We start from the raw sequence: 18,859 nt of genomic DNA, 5'->3' as shown, positions 1-18,859 counted from the left end.
AGAGAGAGAGAGAGAGAGAGAGAGAGAGAGAGAGAGAGAGAGAGAGAGACAGCACAAGAGAGAGAGTGCTCCCCTGGTGGCACACTGGGCTAAACGATGGTCTGCTAACAGAAAGTCCGTGGTTCTTCAAAATGCTTTTTCTAAATGTCCACTGTCTTTTTCAGATCTCTAAACAGGTATAGATGTCCTCTGCTCTCATGGCGCTCTCCGTATTTGTCTACTCTAGCAGTAGACTCTTGTATGGGTTTATTTACCTGGCTTCTGCTTACCCAGACTCTAGAATCCTCTTGAGTCTCTAGTCTACATATGTCATATGTTTATAGGGTGGACAATTGATTAGAGTAGATGAACTTTTTTAGAGTAACTGCCTGCTAGACAGCTGTAGATGTGGGACTAGTAGAAACATGACTGGTGGCAATGATGTGCCGTGGAGTCGGTTCCGACTCACAGCGACCCTGCACAGGGTCTCTGAGGCTGTAAATCTTTACGGGAGCAGAAAGCCTCATCTTTCTGCTGTGGAACAGCTGATAGTTTCGAACTGCTGACCTTGCGGTTCGCAGCCCGATTTGTAACCACTGTGAGACCAGACATGACTAGAGAGACATTATTTTCATAGAAGTGATAGATGTGGATCCAAAAATAGGTAACATGTGCTGGGTTGTTGTTGTTAAGTGCTGTCGAGTCAGCTTCGACCCATAGCAACCCTATAGAAGGTTTCCGAGGAGCAGCTGGTGAGCTTGGGGTTCAAACCAGCTTTGCTGTCCAGCACATTAACCCACAGCGCCACACCAGGACTTCAGACATGTTGTGGGGTGGGTAATGGGAAATTGGTGGACCAATTTTAGAAGGCTGAAAAAGGGATCAGTTTGTATTGTCACGGTAATTTATTGTCGTAACAAGAGAACAAAGCATTGTCTTTCTCTCTGCATCAGTGCTTGTCAAATAAAGTTCAGATTGCTCAATCTGGAATTCAGATCCGCCTTCCATCTGGTTTCACCTTACCTGGCTACCCTTGTATGCCATTGCCTGCCAATAGGTATTCTCTGTTTCAAATAGGCCAGTTTTCTGTACTGTTCTCTGAACAAGCCACACTATTCCTGGCTTAGGAGCTATATATTATGCTATCAGTCACAATGATAACATACTATGTTTTTTCTTTTTTTTAAAAGTTTTTATTGCAAATTATGTGATGGTTTACATGAGAGAACATTAGCTTTACATTTATCCTATTGTATATCGTTTCATTGCCATGGTTACTAACATATTATCTTTCAAAGCATAAGTTTGTTGTTAAGTACTGTCGAGTCGGTTCTGACCTATAGCAACCCTGTATAGGGTTTTTGAGGAGCTGGTGGGTTTGAATCGCTGACCTTGCAGTTCAAATGGACCTTGCAGTCCAGCGTGTTATCCTGCAGTGCCACACCAGGCCCCCAAGGCACAAGTTATTGTTTGTTGTTAAGTTCCATCGAATCAGTTCCAATTCATTGCTACCCTGTGTAGGTTTTCTGAGGAGCAGCTGGTGAGCTTGAACTGCCAACCTTGCAGTTCAAACGGCTTTGCAGTCTGGCACATTAACCCATAGCGCCACACCAGGACTAAGTGGGGTCATAAGGAATAAGTAGGGGTCACCAATCCCATGAAATACTATTTAACAGCTGTCACCTTGATCATACCCTTTATAACTTTATGCAGCACACATTTATATCCACTGCCATTTAGTCAGTTCTGATTCATGATTTCCCAAGCTAAACATCTTAATGAAAGCAGAAAGCCTCATCTTCTTCCTTCAGATAGCTGGTAGATTCGAACGGCTGCTGACCATTCAGGTAGCAGCCTAGCTCATAACCCACTATGCCAACAGGGCTCCTTCATTTTGCCCGTAAAATCCCTCAGTATTGCAATATGACTTCTTTTTTTTCTTCAGCTCTTTCAGCTTGAGAAATGCTGAACGTGTTCCTTCCTTTTGGTTTTCTAATTCCAGGTCTTTACACATTTCATTCTAATACTTGGCTTTGTCTTCTCGAGCTGCCCTTTGAAAATTTTTGTTCAACACTTTTACTTCCTCGTTCCTCCAGTCACTTTAGCTTCTCTACTTTCAAGAGCAGGTTTCAGAGTCCCTTCTGACATCTACTTTGGTCTTTCCTGGCTTTTTCATGACCTTTTGCTTTTATCATCTGATTTTGATGTCATTCCACAACTCTTCTGGTTTTCAGACCTTATTGTGTAATGCGTCAAATCAGTTTTTGAGGTCTTAGTACCCATTTTTGGTCCTTTTATAATATCAGATAATGTTATGGAATAAAATGAATTTTAATTGACTTTTACTTCTACCACTGTTTTTTATTGTAAAAACCAGGAAACATAGCCACTGTTTGCATTCTTTCTTAATGTTTAATTTGAAAAGTACTATACATGCTTTCCAAACTACATGTATGTTGTTGTTGTTGTTAGGTGCGGTCAAGTCGACACTGACTCATGTGCAACAGAACGAAACACTGCCTTGTCCTATGCCAGTCTGATAATGATTGCTATGCTTGAGCCCATTGCTACTGCCAGTATGCTAATCCATTTCATCGGGGGTCTTCCTCTTTTTCTCTGATCCTCCGCTTTACCAAGCACCAGGGACTGGTTCTTCCTGATAATATGCCTCAAGTATGAGAGTCAAAGTCTCACCATCCTGGCTTCTAAGGAACATTGTGTAAGTACGTAACAAATCTGTACTTCTTCCAACACAGATTTGTTAGTTCTACTTGCAATACATTTTACTTTTAATATTCTCCTCCAACACCATAACTCAGATCCATCAATTCTTCTATGGTCTTCCTTATTCATAGTCCAACTTTTACATGCATATGAGGCTACTGAAAATACCATGCTTGAGTCAGGCACATTTTAATCCTCAAACTGATATCTTTGTTCTTGAACACTTTAAAGAGGTCTTGTGCAGCAGGTTTGCCTAATGCAATATGTCGTTTGATTTCTTAACTGCTGCTTCCATGAGTATTGATGGTTGATCTGAGCAAAATGAAGACTTTGACAACTTCAATTAGGGATTTAGTGATACATACTCTGTCCTGAAGGAGCTCTGGTAGCATAGTGGTTACGAATTGGGCTGTGAACCGCAAGGTCAACAGTTCGAAACCACCAGCTATTCCGCGGGAGAAAGATGAGGCTATCTGCTCCCGTAAAGATTTACAACCTTGGAAGCTCTGTACAGGGTCGCTGTGAGTCGGAACCGACTCTTTGGCACATAACCAACCAACTAACCGTGTACTGAGTTGTTCGTTGTTTCTAGGACTTTTTTTTTTAAGGTTTTATTGTGAATTATGTGATAGTTTATATGGGAGAACATTAGCTTTACATTCATTCTATTGTATTTAATTTCATTGCCATGGTTACAGTCCCCTCCATGCATTATCAGACAACCAAAGGGTATATACCACGCAAGCTTGCCCCCGGCCGAACACACCAGCCCCTCTCCCTCCCTGAGTCCAGAGTCCCCAACCGCCTCATCTCTCCATGTTACTGTCTCTGCCTCCATCTCTGGCATCACAGTTTCTCTGGGTAGGGTCCGGCACTCCGCTCTTCTCCCTTGATGGTCCCAGGGACCTCTGCACCTGGACTGCGTAATCAATCACTCCCCTCCTTTTGGTACAAAACATCTACCTTTATATTTTCAACCCTTACAGTCATTTATTGCAATTATTCACTATTGTAACATATGAGTGCTGTCCCCATCTCCTTTCATCAGCCCCGCCCAGGCAAATTGGATACTAACTACTCAGTGGAGAGTCTGCCTCCTCCGTGCCCTCTCAGGATCTAGGCTCCTCCTTGAAAGCTTGTAAGACAATCACTTCTTGCTTTTGTAGCCCCCCATTTTGGGTAGCCAATGTATAAGTTGCCCATTCCTATCAACCCTGTGTACTGAGGGGGTGGGAATGATCCTCGCTGTAAAAATTTGTTCCGTCTTTTGAGCTACTACATCCATAAGTATAGGTCAAGTTCATAAAAATTGTAGCAGATTATTCTTTTTTTTCCTCTTCTTTCTTCTTCTGGTAGAGTTCTGATCATCCATCCATTGAAGCCAGGTCAAGTGGGTACTATCTGCAAGTATAGGTGTTCTTGTGCATCTCTTCTCACTTCATATCAGCTGGACGCTTCACTCTCTGCTCTAGTCCTCTGTCACTGGCCATGTCTAGGCCATGTTCCTATCTCTGGGCATAGGAGTCCCCAGGTCTTGCCATACTGCTAGGCAACCAGGTCTCAACCCAGGTTCACAGGAGTCTATTGAACATGGTTGGACTTAGCTCACAACTTCATTGCTGTTTTTCTCCCACTTCCCCTTAAGGTGACCAGCGTTCTCAGCAGCAAGACCACATGCCTGCTTATGTATTCCCCTTGAGTCTTTGTCTTGGAAGGTTGTTTGCTCTGAGGGTATCTAGGACTTTTTAGTAGGCAGAGCCAAGATATTTATATTGATACTTGCAATTCAACTATAAGACTTTAAGGTTTCTAATTAGCATTTTCTGTCTTACTTCTCTGAGTCCTGGTGTGACACTGTAGGATAAGCACTGAGCTGATAACAGAAAGGTCAGGAATTCAAAACCACCAGCTACTCTCAGAAAGCCTATACAGGGTTGCTATGAGTCATAATGGACTCATTTAGCCTTGTTCTACAAGAAAGAAACATTGAGTGCTCACCACTTTTACATAAAGGAGCTCTGGTAGCGTAGTGGTTACAGATCGGGCTGTGAACCGCAGGGTCAGCAGTTTGAAACTACCAGCTGCTCCGCGCGAGAAAAATGAGGCTTTCTGCTCCCGTAAAGATTTACAACCTCAGAAACCCTGTACAGGTCGCTATGAGTCGGAACCGACTCCATGACACATAACAACAACAACTTTCACATAAGGAGTCTTGGATTCACACCTTTGGATAAGCACTGGACTGCTAACCACAAGGTAGGCAGTTCAAACCTACCATCTGCTCCTCAGAAACTCTCTGCAGGGTTCCTATGAGTCAGAACTGACTTGACAACACATAACCACCACTTTCCCATATGCCAGTGCCTCTGTTGGCATTTTTCTAGTCTGAAGCTTGCTCTCTGGCTTATTCCTCAGGAAGGCTTCATGGGAACAGTATACTTTAAGTTCTTTAATGTTGCAGTTTGTGACCTTTATTTGCCCATATTCAGCTGCATATAAAATCCTTATTTTTTTCCTTGAACATCATACATATTCTTACTCCATATTTGTTTGATAAAATGAACTACTGATAAAGTATGGTGATAATTTCATTTGTGTTTTCTCTTTTAAATGACTTGGTATTTTTGATACTCATGATTTTTTTACTTTAATTTCTAGTGTTTACTAAAATGTTTTTATGTTTTCTGTTGATTTTCTGAAGTATGTTGGTATGGTTAAACCAAACGAAAGTTGCCATATTTGTAGATAAAAAATTATCAAATATTTGCAGTTTCATATGGGTTTAGTCTTAATGCTTTCAATATTATGTGTTCAATTTCAAGAAAGATTTTGAATTACAGTTTTAAAAACTATTTTCTTTTAATTGTTTTTATTTATTTTTTTTGAGAACTCATAAATAAATTGATCTTTGTTTATCCTATTTACCACTCTTTTGGATCTATTTTAAAAATTTAAGACACTTATTTCCTCCTTTCACCTGTATTTCTTTTTAGGCTTTATCTGTTACTTTATTTATTCTGAATACCTTTTAGTTTTGTTTTGATTTCTGAAATGAGTTTTCTTTTTAATAAAATTTCTAATGTATTTTTCTTGATTCTTATAACCTCATTTCTAAGGTTTACAAATTCTTACTCTGTTAATCCATAGTTTGTGTAATTCACTTTTTTAGCTCATTTTGAAAACATTGGTTATATTTTTATCTGTTTTGTAGAAGTTTCTTTCTGACGTGCTCTTGTTGTAGGAATATTATTCTGATTCTTTATAAAGTTTTTTTCTTATAATTTTTTTAGAAGATTAACCTTGATCTTTTTCTGTTGCTCATTTAAAAAATATCTGATACTAGTTTTCTTCAACTTTTGGAAGGTAGCCTTGGTTTAGAATAAGTTTTCTTCTTCTGTTGGTTTTATGTAGTGTTTAAAAATATGGTGGCTTCTTTCTCTAAGATTTCTAAGTTGTTTTTCTCCTTCACTTTGTCCTTTTTGCCCTTGGGCTGCTCAGATTGTATTCTGTTCCTAGTAGTGTTTCCTCAGGGTAAGCTTTGTGACACCGTACAGTTTCTGGGGTGTCGGGAAATGGGAGGGCATGGTTGTATTTCTCTGTAACCTGGGTGTCAGTTTATAGGGAAGGACTTTAAAAGAAAATATTGATAGATTCAACAACATGCAATTAAAAGTTGTGTGTAACAAACCACAATGACAAAACAGTAACAAATGCCAAACATATCACACATTTAAGATGGTGCTTAAACATATGATTCCCTCACTTACAATATGAAAAATGCAAATTAAATCTACACTAAGATACTGTTTCACATATTACATTGGCAAAATTTTTATATTAGTAAAGTTGTGGGGAAATAGGTACTTTAAAGCATTGCTAGTGGGAATGCAGATGAGTACAACCTTTATGTATGGGTATTTGACAATAGCTAACAAACTTGAGTGTACCAAGAAGAATTGGTCAATACTCAACCATTTCAGGAGGTATTGTTGTTGTTAAGTGCCGTGGAGTCAATGCTGACCCATAGTGACCCTGTATAGGATTTCCGAGTAGCAGCTGGTGAGCTTGAACCACCTACCTTGCATTTCAAATGGCTTTGCAGTCTGGCACCTTAACCCACAGCGCACTACACCAGGACTCCTATTTGAGGAGATAGCTTGTAGTTAAAAATGGTGGTATTGAAAGAAATCCAAGCATATGGAAGGCTCCAGGAATTGATGGAATACTGAGATGATTCAACAGATGGATGCTTGAAGTACTCACTTGACTTTGCCTAGAAATTTGGAAGACCAAGTAGAAGAGATCCATATTTGTGCCCATTCCAAAAAAACACAAAGATGATCCAACAGAATGTGGAAATTACAGAGTAATATCATTATCACAGTTCCGCTGGAGAAAGATGAGGCTTTCTGCTCCCGTAAAGATTTACAGGCTCAGAAACCCTGTACAGGGTCGCTATGAGTCAGAACTGACTCCACAGCACACCACCACCACCATCATTATCACAGGAGTCCTGGTGTGGTGCTATGAGTTAATGTGCTGGACTGTAAGGTCAGCAGTTCAGGCTCATCAGCCATTCCTTAGAAACCCTATACAGGGTCACTATGAGTTGACTCCATGGCACTGAACAACAGTTATTATCACATGCAAGTAAACTGTACAACTGCAGCAGCCATCTTCCTAGAATCCTCTGTAAGATGTTTCATGTGGCCTTTCTACATTCATTCTAAAGGACTTGGATACTTTGATAAAGATAAATAGTTCAGAAATGTTTTTTCAAATTCTGCCATCAAATCAGTGTATTTTGATTTTTTTGTCCCCTCTCTATTGGGGGTCCATTTGGAATACTTTTTCTAGAAAATTATCCTTTTATCCAGGGTTTCAAATTTCTTTTTGTAGGCCTGAGGTAAGAGTCTCTCTTTTTTTTTTTTAAGGTTTTTATTGTGGATTGAGTGAAAGTTTACAGGGCACATCATCAGTTTCACATTCAACAATTCATATAACTTGTTTCATTACATTGATTATAATCCCCTCCATATACCATCAGTTAAAAGTATTTCTCTCTATCCACTTTAGCTTTTTTTTTAAAAAACACACAAACAAAAAAAACTCACTGCAGGCATAGATAATAAATTACATCTCCAAAGGGCACATTCTGCAAGTCTGCTCCTGGCCACCAGTTCTTAGTCCTTCTCTTCTTAGTTGATGAATCTAGAGTCCTCCATGCCCCTATCTCTACCTCCATCTCTGGTGCTGCTGCTTCTCTGGATAAGGTCCCACATTCTATTTGTGTGTTCCTCTCTTGATGGTCCTAGGGTCCTCTGTTTCTGGACTGTAAGATTAATCACTCCCCTTTTTTTTGTTACAAAACTTCTACCTTTACAATTGTGACAGTCGCAATTAGTCATGATAACAGTTATTCACAACTGAATCTTATGAATCTTATCCCCATCTCCTTTCACCAGACCCATCTAGACAAGATGATAACTATTCAGTGGGGACTCTGAGGTAAGAGTCTCTTAATGACAGCTTTCGATTTGTAGTTTTATACTGGTCATAATCCTGGTGCTTTACTCTATTTTCCAAAGAACCAACTTTTGCATTTTTATTGGATAATGTCTAATTTTCTATTTTCTGAATAATTACATTCTACTTTTTTTCTTTTTAATTTCCATTGTTCTTCCCTTTACACTTTTGGTTGAATCCTTAAATTATTTAAAGTTTGTCTTTTTTCTTGTAGTAGTATATAATATTCTGAGTATGGTCGGTCATTCAGGAATACTGGTGTGGCAACTCTGTAGGGGAAGTTCAAACCCATCAGTGACTCCTTGTAAACCCTATACAGGATCACTATGAGTGAGAACTGATTCAATGACACTTAACAATAACAACAATGTAATCATTCAGACTGGACTATTTGGCAGACATTTTCCTGTAAATTAATGAAGTAATTAATTCCTGTAAATTAATGAATTCAGGGAAAAACAACTGACAGTGTTTGTTGCTGTTGTGAATATGAAAAATGTAACTTGTGTTATCGTCAGTTTGACAGCTTGCTAGTCCTCAAGACTTTTCTGATAATATGCATGACAGAGGACACCTAGTGTACACTGATGAAAGTAGACATAACTCTGGAAACCAACAATTTTCCATGATTGTTACATGATGCTACAAAATACTGCTGTGAGTCTCATATCTGTAGAAGACAGGTTTTTCTTCGTATACTTCAATAGAAACAACATATTGTAATAGACACAAAGAAAACATTTAACTATGAGAGTCCAGCTATCTTTTATTAAGCCAGACTTTTAAAAGATTTACTAACACACATACACAAGCCACAAAAATATGAGGGGACTTCAAAAAGTTCATGGAGGAATTATTTTTAATTCCATACTCTTATGAACTTTTTGAAGTCTCTTATATAGCTAGTCTTATAAAAGATATTTGTTAAGATACTTATCTTTATTTTTTTTTTAAGTTTTATTGTGAATTATGTGATACTTTACATGGGAGAACATTCATTTTGCATTCATCTTATCATATATTATTTCATTGCCATGGTTACAATCCCTTCAACGCATCACCAATCAACGAAAGGGTACATCCTATAAGCCTGCTTCCCCCCCACCCCCACCCAGTTCCCCGTCCTCATCCCCCATCCCCAGTTGTCAGCACATAGCCCCTCTTCCTCCCTGGGTCCTGAGTCCCCAGCTGTTCCATCTCTCCATGTCATCGTCTCTGCCTCCATCTCAGAGATCGCAGCCTCTCTGGGTAGGGTTCCGCTCTCCGCACTTCTCCCTTCATGGTTCCAGGGACCTCCGCTCCCAGCCTACAAAGTCAATCACACCCCTCCTTGCCACAAAATGCCCACTTTTACATTTACAACCTTCACAATCAGTCCTGGTAACAATTATTCACCCTTGCATCACAAGAGACCTATCTGCATTTCATTTCATCAGCCCAGCCTAGACAGATTGGATACTACTCAGTGGAGATTCTACCTTCCTCCATGCCCTCTGGATCTAGGTTCCCTCTTGAAAGTTTGTAAGCCAGTCATTTCTTGCCTTTGTAGCCCCCCCACCCCCACCCCCTTTTTGGATAGCCAGTGTCCAAGTTGCCTATCCCTGGCTACTCTGTGTATGAGGGGTGGGGTGGGAATGATCCTCACTGTAAAGATTTGTTCCCTCTTTTGAGCTACTGCATGCATAGGTGTAGGTCAAGTTCATCAAATCATATACTTATTATCTTTAAATCAGTGAATAACTATTTTCTAAATTTCTGAGGTTTAATTCCTGTACAATAAATATCAGTAGGTATAACTCACATAAGTAATAACTTTTTGGGACCCCTGGTGGCACACCAGCTGTTCAATGGGAGAAAGAGACAGCAGTCTGCTTCCATAAGTATAGGAAACCCTCATGGGACAGCATTCCTCTGTTGTGCAGGGTTACTATGAGCCAGAATTGACTTGGAGGCCACAAAGTTTAAACAATATTGATCTAGAATAATGCCTAGCATGTAGTAAGCATTTAGTAAATGTTTGAATGATTCTCAACCATGCCACTTTTATAATCTACCTGAACTTTTTGGTAATAAGTGGATTGGGTACTGTATTGTTTTGTATGCTTTTCTTTCATGCTTTCCAAAATGTATTCAGCAGCCAGGCTGTTTTTCCTGCTACTGTATTCTTCTTTCCTGACTTCTGCTCAGGTAGAACTGTTATTGGACAGGCAATGGAAAGGACTGATACAAGGACTGCCATCATGTTTTGTGAAGTCTTCTGATTTATTGAGCAAGAAAAAAATATATGAGCAGTTTCTGACTGAACATAGCATTCCTGTTTGCCATATATGCTTGTTATGTAAGTGGTTATAGTCCACATAGGTCATGGGTGGGGAACCTTTTTTCTGCTAAAATTTATAACATCATTTGTAGGCCCTACAAAACTTTCAGCTTAAAAATTAGCCTGCTATATTTGGTTAAATAAGCACCTGACCACAAGGTCAGTTTAAACTACAATTGTGGTTGGTGGTTTAAACTCACCAGCCACTCCTTAGAAAACATTATATAGGTTCCCTATGGGTTGGAAGTGACTTGACGGTACCTAACAACAACTAAAGATGTGATGTGATGGCTGGAACTGTTGTTGCCTTGGCAGGGCCAAATCAAATGATTTCGTGAGCATGATACAATGGCTTGAGGGTCGGACATTCCCCACCTCTGACATAGGTCATCAGATTAGGTTTCTAAATCGTTTTCATTTTGTTATATCCTGACATTTATAGAGACAGCTGATGCTTAGTGATAACTATAGGCATTATAATACATACTTTGCTATTTGTGTTGACAAGTACAGATCAGTAACATAACTTGAACGTATTGAATTATTTAATGTGTTTAGTTGTTAAAGTGATCCATTCAGTAGCCTAAAGGAAGACCATGTATAATACATAAAAGTAGAGGTATTTCTGTGTATTGTGGACGCGCTTCTTTTCATAGGATAACAATCAAGAAAAGGAGAAGGACACTGTATTTTTATTAGACTTGAAACTGTTTGCTAGTAGGTAATTTTTTTAGGAAGTAGATCTTTAGCATGGCATTTAAGGATCCCTGGTAGCGTACTGGATTATGACCTCGGCTTCTACCCACAAAGGCAGCAGTTTGAATCTACCAGTCCCTCCATGGGAGAAATTGTGAGGCCTTTTGCTCCCTCAAAGATTTACAGCCTCAGAAACCCTATACAGGATTGCTATGACTTAGAACCAACAAGATGGCACACAGCCACCACCACCACCAGTATGGCATTTCAAATAAATAAATATAACAAGTTGAATAAATTATAGTGTACTGTTCTAATTTATCCTAAGTGATTTACATATGTTTCTAGTCCTAGTGTGGTACTATGGATTAATGTGCTGGACTGCAAGATCTATTTGAACTGCAAGTTCTATTTGAACTGCAAGGTCAGTGGTTCAAGCTCACCAGGCACTCCTCATAAACCCTATACAGAGTCACTATGTGTCAGAACTGACTCAACAGCATTTCACAGCAACAATTAAAAAAAAAATGAGACCATATCAGAAGAAAACATCAAGTGATTCTTAAAATGGGGAATTCAAAAATTTATAGGAATTTCCTGTCCTATGAAAGGAAAACCAAACAACTACAAATATAGGTAACGCTATACAGGGTGGCTATGAATCAGAACTGATTTGATGACACTTAACAATAACAACAAGGAGCTCTGGTAGCGTAGTGGATACGAATCAGGCTGCGAACTGCGAGGTCAGCAGTTCGAAACTACCAGCTGCTCCGCGGGGGAAAGATGAGGCTTTCTGCTCCCGTAAAGATTTACAGCCTCAGAAACCCTGTACAGGGTCGCTATGGGTCGGAACTGACTCGACGGCACACAACAACAACAACAACACAAAAGGAAGGTTTACAGTTAACTGGGCATGCTTAAACATCTCTATCTGTAGTTTCCGATTTATGACTTATTTGAGTTACAATGAATGATACTTATATAACCACCTGGGTTTCTGTTTGTTTTAAAATTTGATACATATTATCATTAGTAACAGGCTGCTGATCTCACAGTCAGCAGTTCGAAACTACCAGCTGTGCTGTGGGAAAAAGATGAGACTTTCTGCTCCGGTAAAGATTTACAGCCTCAGAAAACCCTGTACAGGGTTGCTATGGGTCAGAATTGACTCGACAGCACTCAACAACAACATCATTAGTAACGGGCTGCTAATCTCACGGTCAGCAGTTTGAAACTACCAGCTGTACCATGGGAGAAAGATGAGGCTTTTTGCTCCCATAAAGATTTACAGCCTCGGAAACCCTGTGTACAGAGTCAGCTATGAGACGGAACCTACTCCACGGCACATAACAACAACATCATTAGTAATGGAGTCCTGGTGTGGCCCTGTGGACTGATGCAAAGTCAGTTGGAATTGCTGAGTCAGTTGTTCAAGCTCACCAGCCACTCCTTGGAAATCCTATGCATGTTCGCTATGGGTCAGAACTGACTTGATGGCACTTTACAGCAGCAATCGTTAGTAATATATCCTACATACAATGTTGCAATGTGTAATTTTGCTGATAATGATTCTCAGATGTCCATTTGCAGTTGTTCAGTGTTATGATTTGCTGTTCAAAACACTGCCCTATAGTTGTTGTGAAGTGCTGTCGAGTCGGTTCCGACCCATAGCGACCCTGTATAGGGTTTCCAAAGAGCACTGGTGAGCTTGAACCGCTGACCTTGCAGTTCAAATGGTTTTGGAGTCTGGCACATTAACCCACAGCGCCACACCAGGACTCCGCCCTGTAGTAGGGTATGGTAATAACAATAAAAACTCACTGTCAGAACCCACTTATGACAAAGTTGTCAGAACAAAATTCTGTCATAAACTGGGGACTACCTGTGGTGCTGTGGGATAATACACTGGACCACAAGATCAGTGGTTCAGATTCACTAGCTGTTCCTTGGAAACCCTATACAGGGTTGTTATGAGTCGGAACCGACTGGAAGGTACTTAACAACAACAAACTATATATAGAAAGATTTTCTCAAACAATTTTTCAGTCTCATAAAACACAATTCTGCAATGGAATTGAAATGATAAACAATAAACCTAAGCACTTTAAAAAATAAGAACATCTGCCTAATTATAATGGTTTGGTTTTCCAGCCTTGTATAGTGAGTGAATCTTATCACAGAATTTACTCATTATGCAGATTATTGGGCTCAACTGGGTATTGAACACTGAGGTTTGAGTAACACATGGCCCCCGCGGCAGACTTGGAGATGTAGAGGAGAGTTTACTGTCAAGCTTTGAGGAGTGCAGTCTGTGGGTAATCCTATCTGCCTGCTTAGGATATGCCTCGTTGCAGAGAGTTCCCTCTTCCAAGGTTATACCCTCCTTGGGTCAGTCTATGTTTGTTGACTGAGCAAGGCTGGGATATAAGGTTCTGGCCATTTCAGCCTTATGTGGATGGAGCCTTCTGATGGACAGTACTTTGATTCAGAAGCGCCTCGTCAGTTTGAGCAAATTTGGTTGGACTTGTATTTAATTTGAGTTGTCCTTTTGTTCATACTTGATTTCCTCACCTCCCTTTCATAGTTGTTGATTAGTAATAAACATTTTGTACCCCAAGTCTCATCTCGTCTCTGATTTGGAAAACCAAGCCTGCAAATAGCTCCTGATATAATCTAATTCACCGAGGAAATAGATATCAAACAAGAAGCTTAAAAGTATGACCAACATTACTTAAATATATGTGCTGTTGAGTCGAATATGACTCATAGTGACCCTGTACATCGTTTCTAAGGAGCAGCTGGTGGGTTTGGACGCCAGCTTTATGGTTTGCAATCCAGTACTTATCCTACAGCACCACACCAGGAGTCCAGTATGTTATATATGTCCATGTATAGCATTGATGCTTTTGAGTTCTGATGTTGGAGAATATTGAAAGTGCCATGGGCTGCCAAGAGATCCATTTGGGAAGAAGTGCAGCCAGAGTGCTCCTTGGAGGCCAGGATGGCCAAGCTTCGTCTCTCATACTTTGGACATATTGTTAGGAGGGAGCAGTCACTGGAGAAGGATATCATGTTTGGTAAGGCGGAGGGTCAGAAAAAGAGGAAGACCCCCAATGAGATGGACTGGCCAAGTGGCAGCATCGATGGACTCAAGCATGACAACAGTAGTGAAGTTGGCCCAGGATGGGGCAGTGTTTCTTTCTGCTGTGCATAAGGTCACTATGAGTCAGAACCGACTCGATGGCACCTAACGACAATAACACATATGTATATAGTAGTCCTGGTATGGCGCTGTAGGATGAGCATTGTGCTGCTGATTGTAAGGTTGGCAGTTCAAACCCACCAGCCACTCCTCGGGTGTCCTATACGAGGTCACTATGAGTAGAAACTGACTTGACAATACTTAACAACATATGAGTATGCATGCTTGTGTTGTGTAGGGTGCCATTGTGCTACGTTATAAAAAGGACATGTTGTATGTCATTGAATTGATTCCAACCCATGGTGACCCTATAGTGTAGACTACCCCACAGGGTTTCCAAGGCTGTAATCTCTGCAGGAATAGACCTCTGGGTTTTTCTTCCATGGAGCGGCTGGTGGGTTTGAACCACTGGTCTATAACTTAGCAGTTGAGTACTTAACCATTGTACCATGAGAGCTCTTATTAGAAATACGTCAACCTGGTTGATTTTATTATTTATGGAGGTAGCCTGGATTAATGCTTGGAGCTGGGTTCTATAGTACCACATTAGCCACTTTGAGTTGCATGAACCAGATGAGCCATGGGCATGCTACTGCTTACACTGTCCAAACCAGTTTGCTCATTTGTAACATGGTAATAGCACATAATCTCATTCTTAAGAGAGTAGTTTTAGAGCTTGTGTACATGGTTGCAGCAAGAGAGGAAGTTTCTGCCCAGTGCATAAACACTTTTCAAGCCTCTGCTTTTGTCCATTTACTGTTTCTCACCGTCTAAGGAAATTCACAGAGAGCTCTGGTAGCATAGTGGTTATGAATCGGGCTGCTAACCTCAAGGTCAGTTGTTTGAAACTGCCAGTGGTTCCACAGGAGAAAGCTGAGGCTTTCTGCTTTGGAAGCCCTGTGCAGGGTCACTGAGTCAGAACCGACTCCATGGCATGTAACCACCACCACCACCAAGGCAATTCATGTGGCCAAGCATTGATTAAAGGGTGGAGAAATAGACTCTACCTCCCCATGGGAGGCATTATAGAATATTGTATATGTGTAGGTGTGTTTATGTACATACATGCAAAAATTACCAAACACAATGCCTGTTAAAATTATACGAGTTAATATCTTTTGCATACTTGATATAATTGATGCATATTATTTAATGTGTTCTGTCAGTGTGAAGAAAAAAGACACCTATTTGGATAATTTAGAGTACTGTTTTGATAACTTAAAAAATATTTTAAATGATTGATATACTTTATATATAAAGTTCTCTCTCTTTTGTTTTTTTCCCTCTACAGTAAGAAAAGTGGAAAACCTCCATTACAGAACAATGAGGTAAAAATTAAATCATCGACTCTTTAGTCTTTAGTATTTCATGCACTTAATTCATTTATTTTGTTATGTAATTCTAAATTAGGAGAAAATCATAGTGTTTCAGAATTAGAAGGGAACTTAAAGATCATCTTATTATAGTCATTCCTTCTGAAATAGGTTTTCTAGACAGAAGACTTCTGTAGTGTGACATAGGACACGTCTGCTCTCTTCACTAATAGACCATCACATGGTTGAAGACAGTTATCTTATATCCTGAGTCTTCTTTTCCTCGCTTTATTGTTGTTGTTAAGGGCTGTTGAGTCTATTCTAACCCATAGTGACCCTGCATAGGGTTTCCAAGGAGCAGCTGGTGAGCTTGAACTATCGACCTTGCAGTTCAAACGACTTTGTAATCTGACGCATTAGGCCACAGCGCCATACCAGTACTCCATTCTTTTCCTTGCTAAGCAAGTTTTATTCCTTTAAATATTTCTCACATGGCATGGTTTCTAGTTTTGCAATCTGTATATATTCCTCTGAAGCTGCGCTAGTGTCCCTAGATACTGTGCTTATCATAGAACACAGCTTTCCAGATGTGATCTCAATAGCATCTCTTGATATGAACGCTGTATTGCTAAAATCCAGCCTGCAGTTGCTTTTACATCTTTAGCTATAACTTTTACTTACATTATGTGAAGTTTATGTAAATTATAATCTTTAATCATTTTTCTGGTGATCGGTTCTCTTGACAAATACCCTGATTTTGTATTTAACAGTGAATATCTTGCTTTTGTTTTAGTAGCAGCTTTATTGAGGTATAACCCACAGACCATAAAATTCACCCTTTTAAAGTGAAAAATCCAGGGGGTTTTACTGTATTCACAGAATGAGAGACAACATGTTCATCACTGCTGAAAGAATCCCTGTACCTGTTAGCAATCACTTCCCATTCTTCCTTTTCTACCGGTACCTGCCAACCACTTGTCTACTTTCTGTCTCTATGGATTTGCCTATTTTAGATATTTCATAGAAATAAACCAAAAACCAAACCCATTGGCATCTAGTCAATTCTGACTCTTAGCTAATGTATGGAATAGGGTAGAACGCTGTCCTATAGGATTTCCAAGGTTAGAGTCTTTGTGGAAGCAAACTTTCGCATCTGTCTTCTAAGGAGCAGCTTGTGGGTTCAAAATGCCTATCTTTTAGCTAGCAGCTGAGTGCTTTAACCATTGTGTCATCGGGTTTCCTTCATATAAATAGAATCATGCAATACATGGTTTTTTGTGACCTGTGTCTTTCACTTAGCACATTTTAAAGTTCCCCATGTTATAACATGTATTAGTATTTAGTTCCTTTTAATGCCACATAGCATTCTATTGATGGATAAACCACATTGTCACTTTGACATTTAGCTTGTTTTCAATTCTTGGCTTTTATAAATAACTTGTGTTCAAGTTATTGTGTGGACATATGTTTACATTTCTGGTGGATGTATAGCCAGCAGTGTTATTACTAGTTGATGATAAGTTAACCCAGTTGATTTCTTTTAAATGAACATTAGTTTATCCCTGTGTAAACTTTTTGGATTTCATTTATTGATTTAGTGTAATTTTTAATGCAATTCTGCCATCTAGTCTATTAGGTAGAAAATGTATTGTTGCTGTTAAGTGCTGTTAAGTCAGCTCCAACTCACAGTGACCCTGTATAGGGTTTTCAAGGAGCAGATGGTAGATTTGAACCACCAGGTTTGTGGTTAGTAGTCCAGTGTTTATCCTACAGCACTGTAAAAGGTATTAACCTGTAAATTTAGTTTGCATTCTTTTATTTACTTATATGTTTTAATAATATTGATTAGGTAAGGATCAAGAAGATTACCCTAGGGTATCTCTCCACCAGAGTTTTTTGGTGTATGTGTGGCTTATTTAGTTGCGACTGTATCAAGCTAGAGCAAAATCGGGTTTTCATTTTTTCAATAATACCAGAAGAATTTTAGAAAAGACATCAGATTCCTTGATTAATTTATTAAATTAAATCTTTCAACAAATATTAATTGAGCTTCTATATGTGCTTCGCATTATACTAGACTGTGTACATAGCAGTTATACTCATGAAGCTTGCATTCTACATGTCAGCTAATATACTGGTATAATATTTTTAATAACAACAACAAAAAAATGGTTTGGCATAACTTATTCCTACTATACTCATGCTGGTTCTAGTCATTACTGTCTTCTCCATCTTCCCAGACCTTTGATTTTAGTTTTCATAATAACTCTTTACAAGTTTTTGAAAAATAGGACAAGATATAGTTATCTCTAATCTTCTGGCAGATCTCATCTCCATGAGCTCCATATCTAGGTTGCATCTGATTATCAAACCTTGCTTTTGTAGTCAGCTACTGTCGAGCTCTGGTAGCGTAGTGGTTACGAATCAGACTGCGAACCGCAAGGTCAGCAGTTTGAAACTACCAGCTGCTCTGCGGGAGAAAGATGAGGCTTTCTGCTCCCGTAAAGATTTACAGGCTCAGAAACCCTGTACAGGGTCGCTATGAGTCAGAACTGACTCCACAGCACACCACCACCACCATCATTATCACAGGAGTCCTGGTGTGGTGCTATGAGTTAATGTGCTGGACTGTAAGGTCAGCAGTTCAGGCTCATCAGCCATTCCTTAGAAACCCTATACAGGGTCACTATGAGTTGACTCCATGGCACTGAACAACAGTTATTATCACATGCAAGTAAACTGTACAACTGCAGCAGCCATCTTCCTAGAATCCTCTGTAAGATGTTTCATGTGGCCTTTCTACATTCATTCTAAAGGACTTGGATACTTTGATAAAGATAAATAGTTCAGAAATGTTTTTTCAAATTCTGCCATCAAATCAGTGTATTTTGATTTTTTTGTCCCCTCTCTATTGGGGGTCCATTTGGAATACTTTTTCTAGAAAATTATCCTTTTATCCAGGGTTTCAAATTTCTTTTTGTAGGCCTGAGGTAAGAGTCTCTCTTTTTTTTTTTTAAGGTTTTTATTGTGGATTGAGTGAAAGTTTACAGGGCACATCATCAGTTTCACATTCAACAATTCATATAACTTGTTTCA

At 39.5% G+C, this 18,859-nt stretch overlaps 1 protein-coding gene across 4 annotated transcripts in view; it reads left to right on the top strand.

The window, feature by feature from the left end:
• The window catches only part of ABCD3 (ATP-binding cassette, sub-family D (ALD), member 3), an 85,039-nt gene that overhangs the window by 6,800 nt on the left and 59,380 nt on the right, over positions 1-18,859 (top strand). For 3 of the 4 annotated variants that reach the window (XM_006830946.1, XM_006830944.1, XM_006830943.1), the window contains exon 2: positions 15,742-15,778. The exons of the other annotated variant lie outside the window; for it this stretch is intronic. In XM_006830946.1, coding sequence (XP_006831009.1) covers positions 15,742-15,778 — 37 coding nt within the window. The remainder of the gene's footprint in view (positions 1-15,741; positions 15,779-18,859) is intronic. 4 annotated transcript variants of the gene reach the window in all.

The sequence above is a fragment of the Chrysochloris asiatica genome, unplaced genomic scaffold (assembly GCF_000296735.1).
Source record: "Chrysochloris asiatica unplaced genomic scaffold, ChrAsi1.0 scaffold00002, whole genome shotgun sequence".
NCBI lineage: Eukaryota > Metazoa > Chordata > Mammalia > Afrosoricida > Chrysochloridae > Chrysochloris > Chrysochloris asiatica.
This window is presented reverse-complemented; position numbering and strand designations above follow the sequence as displayed.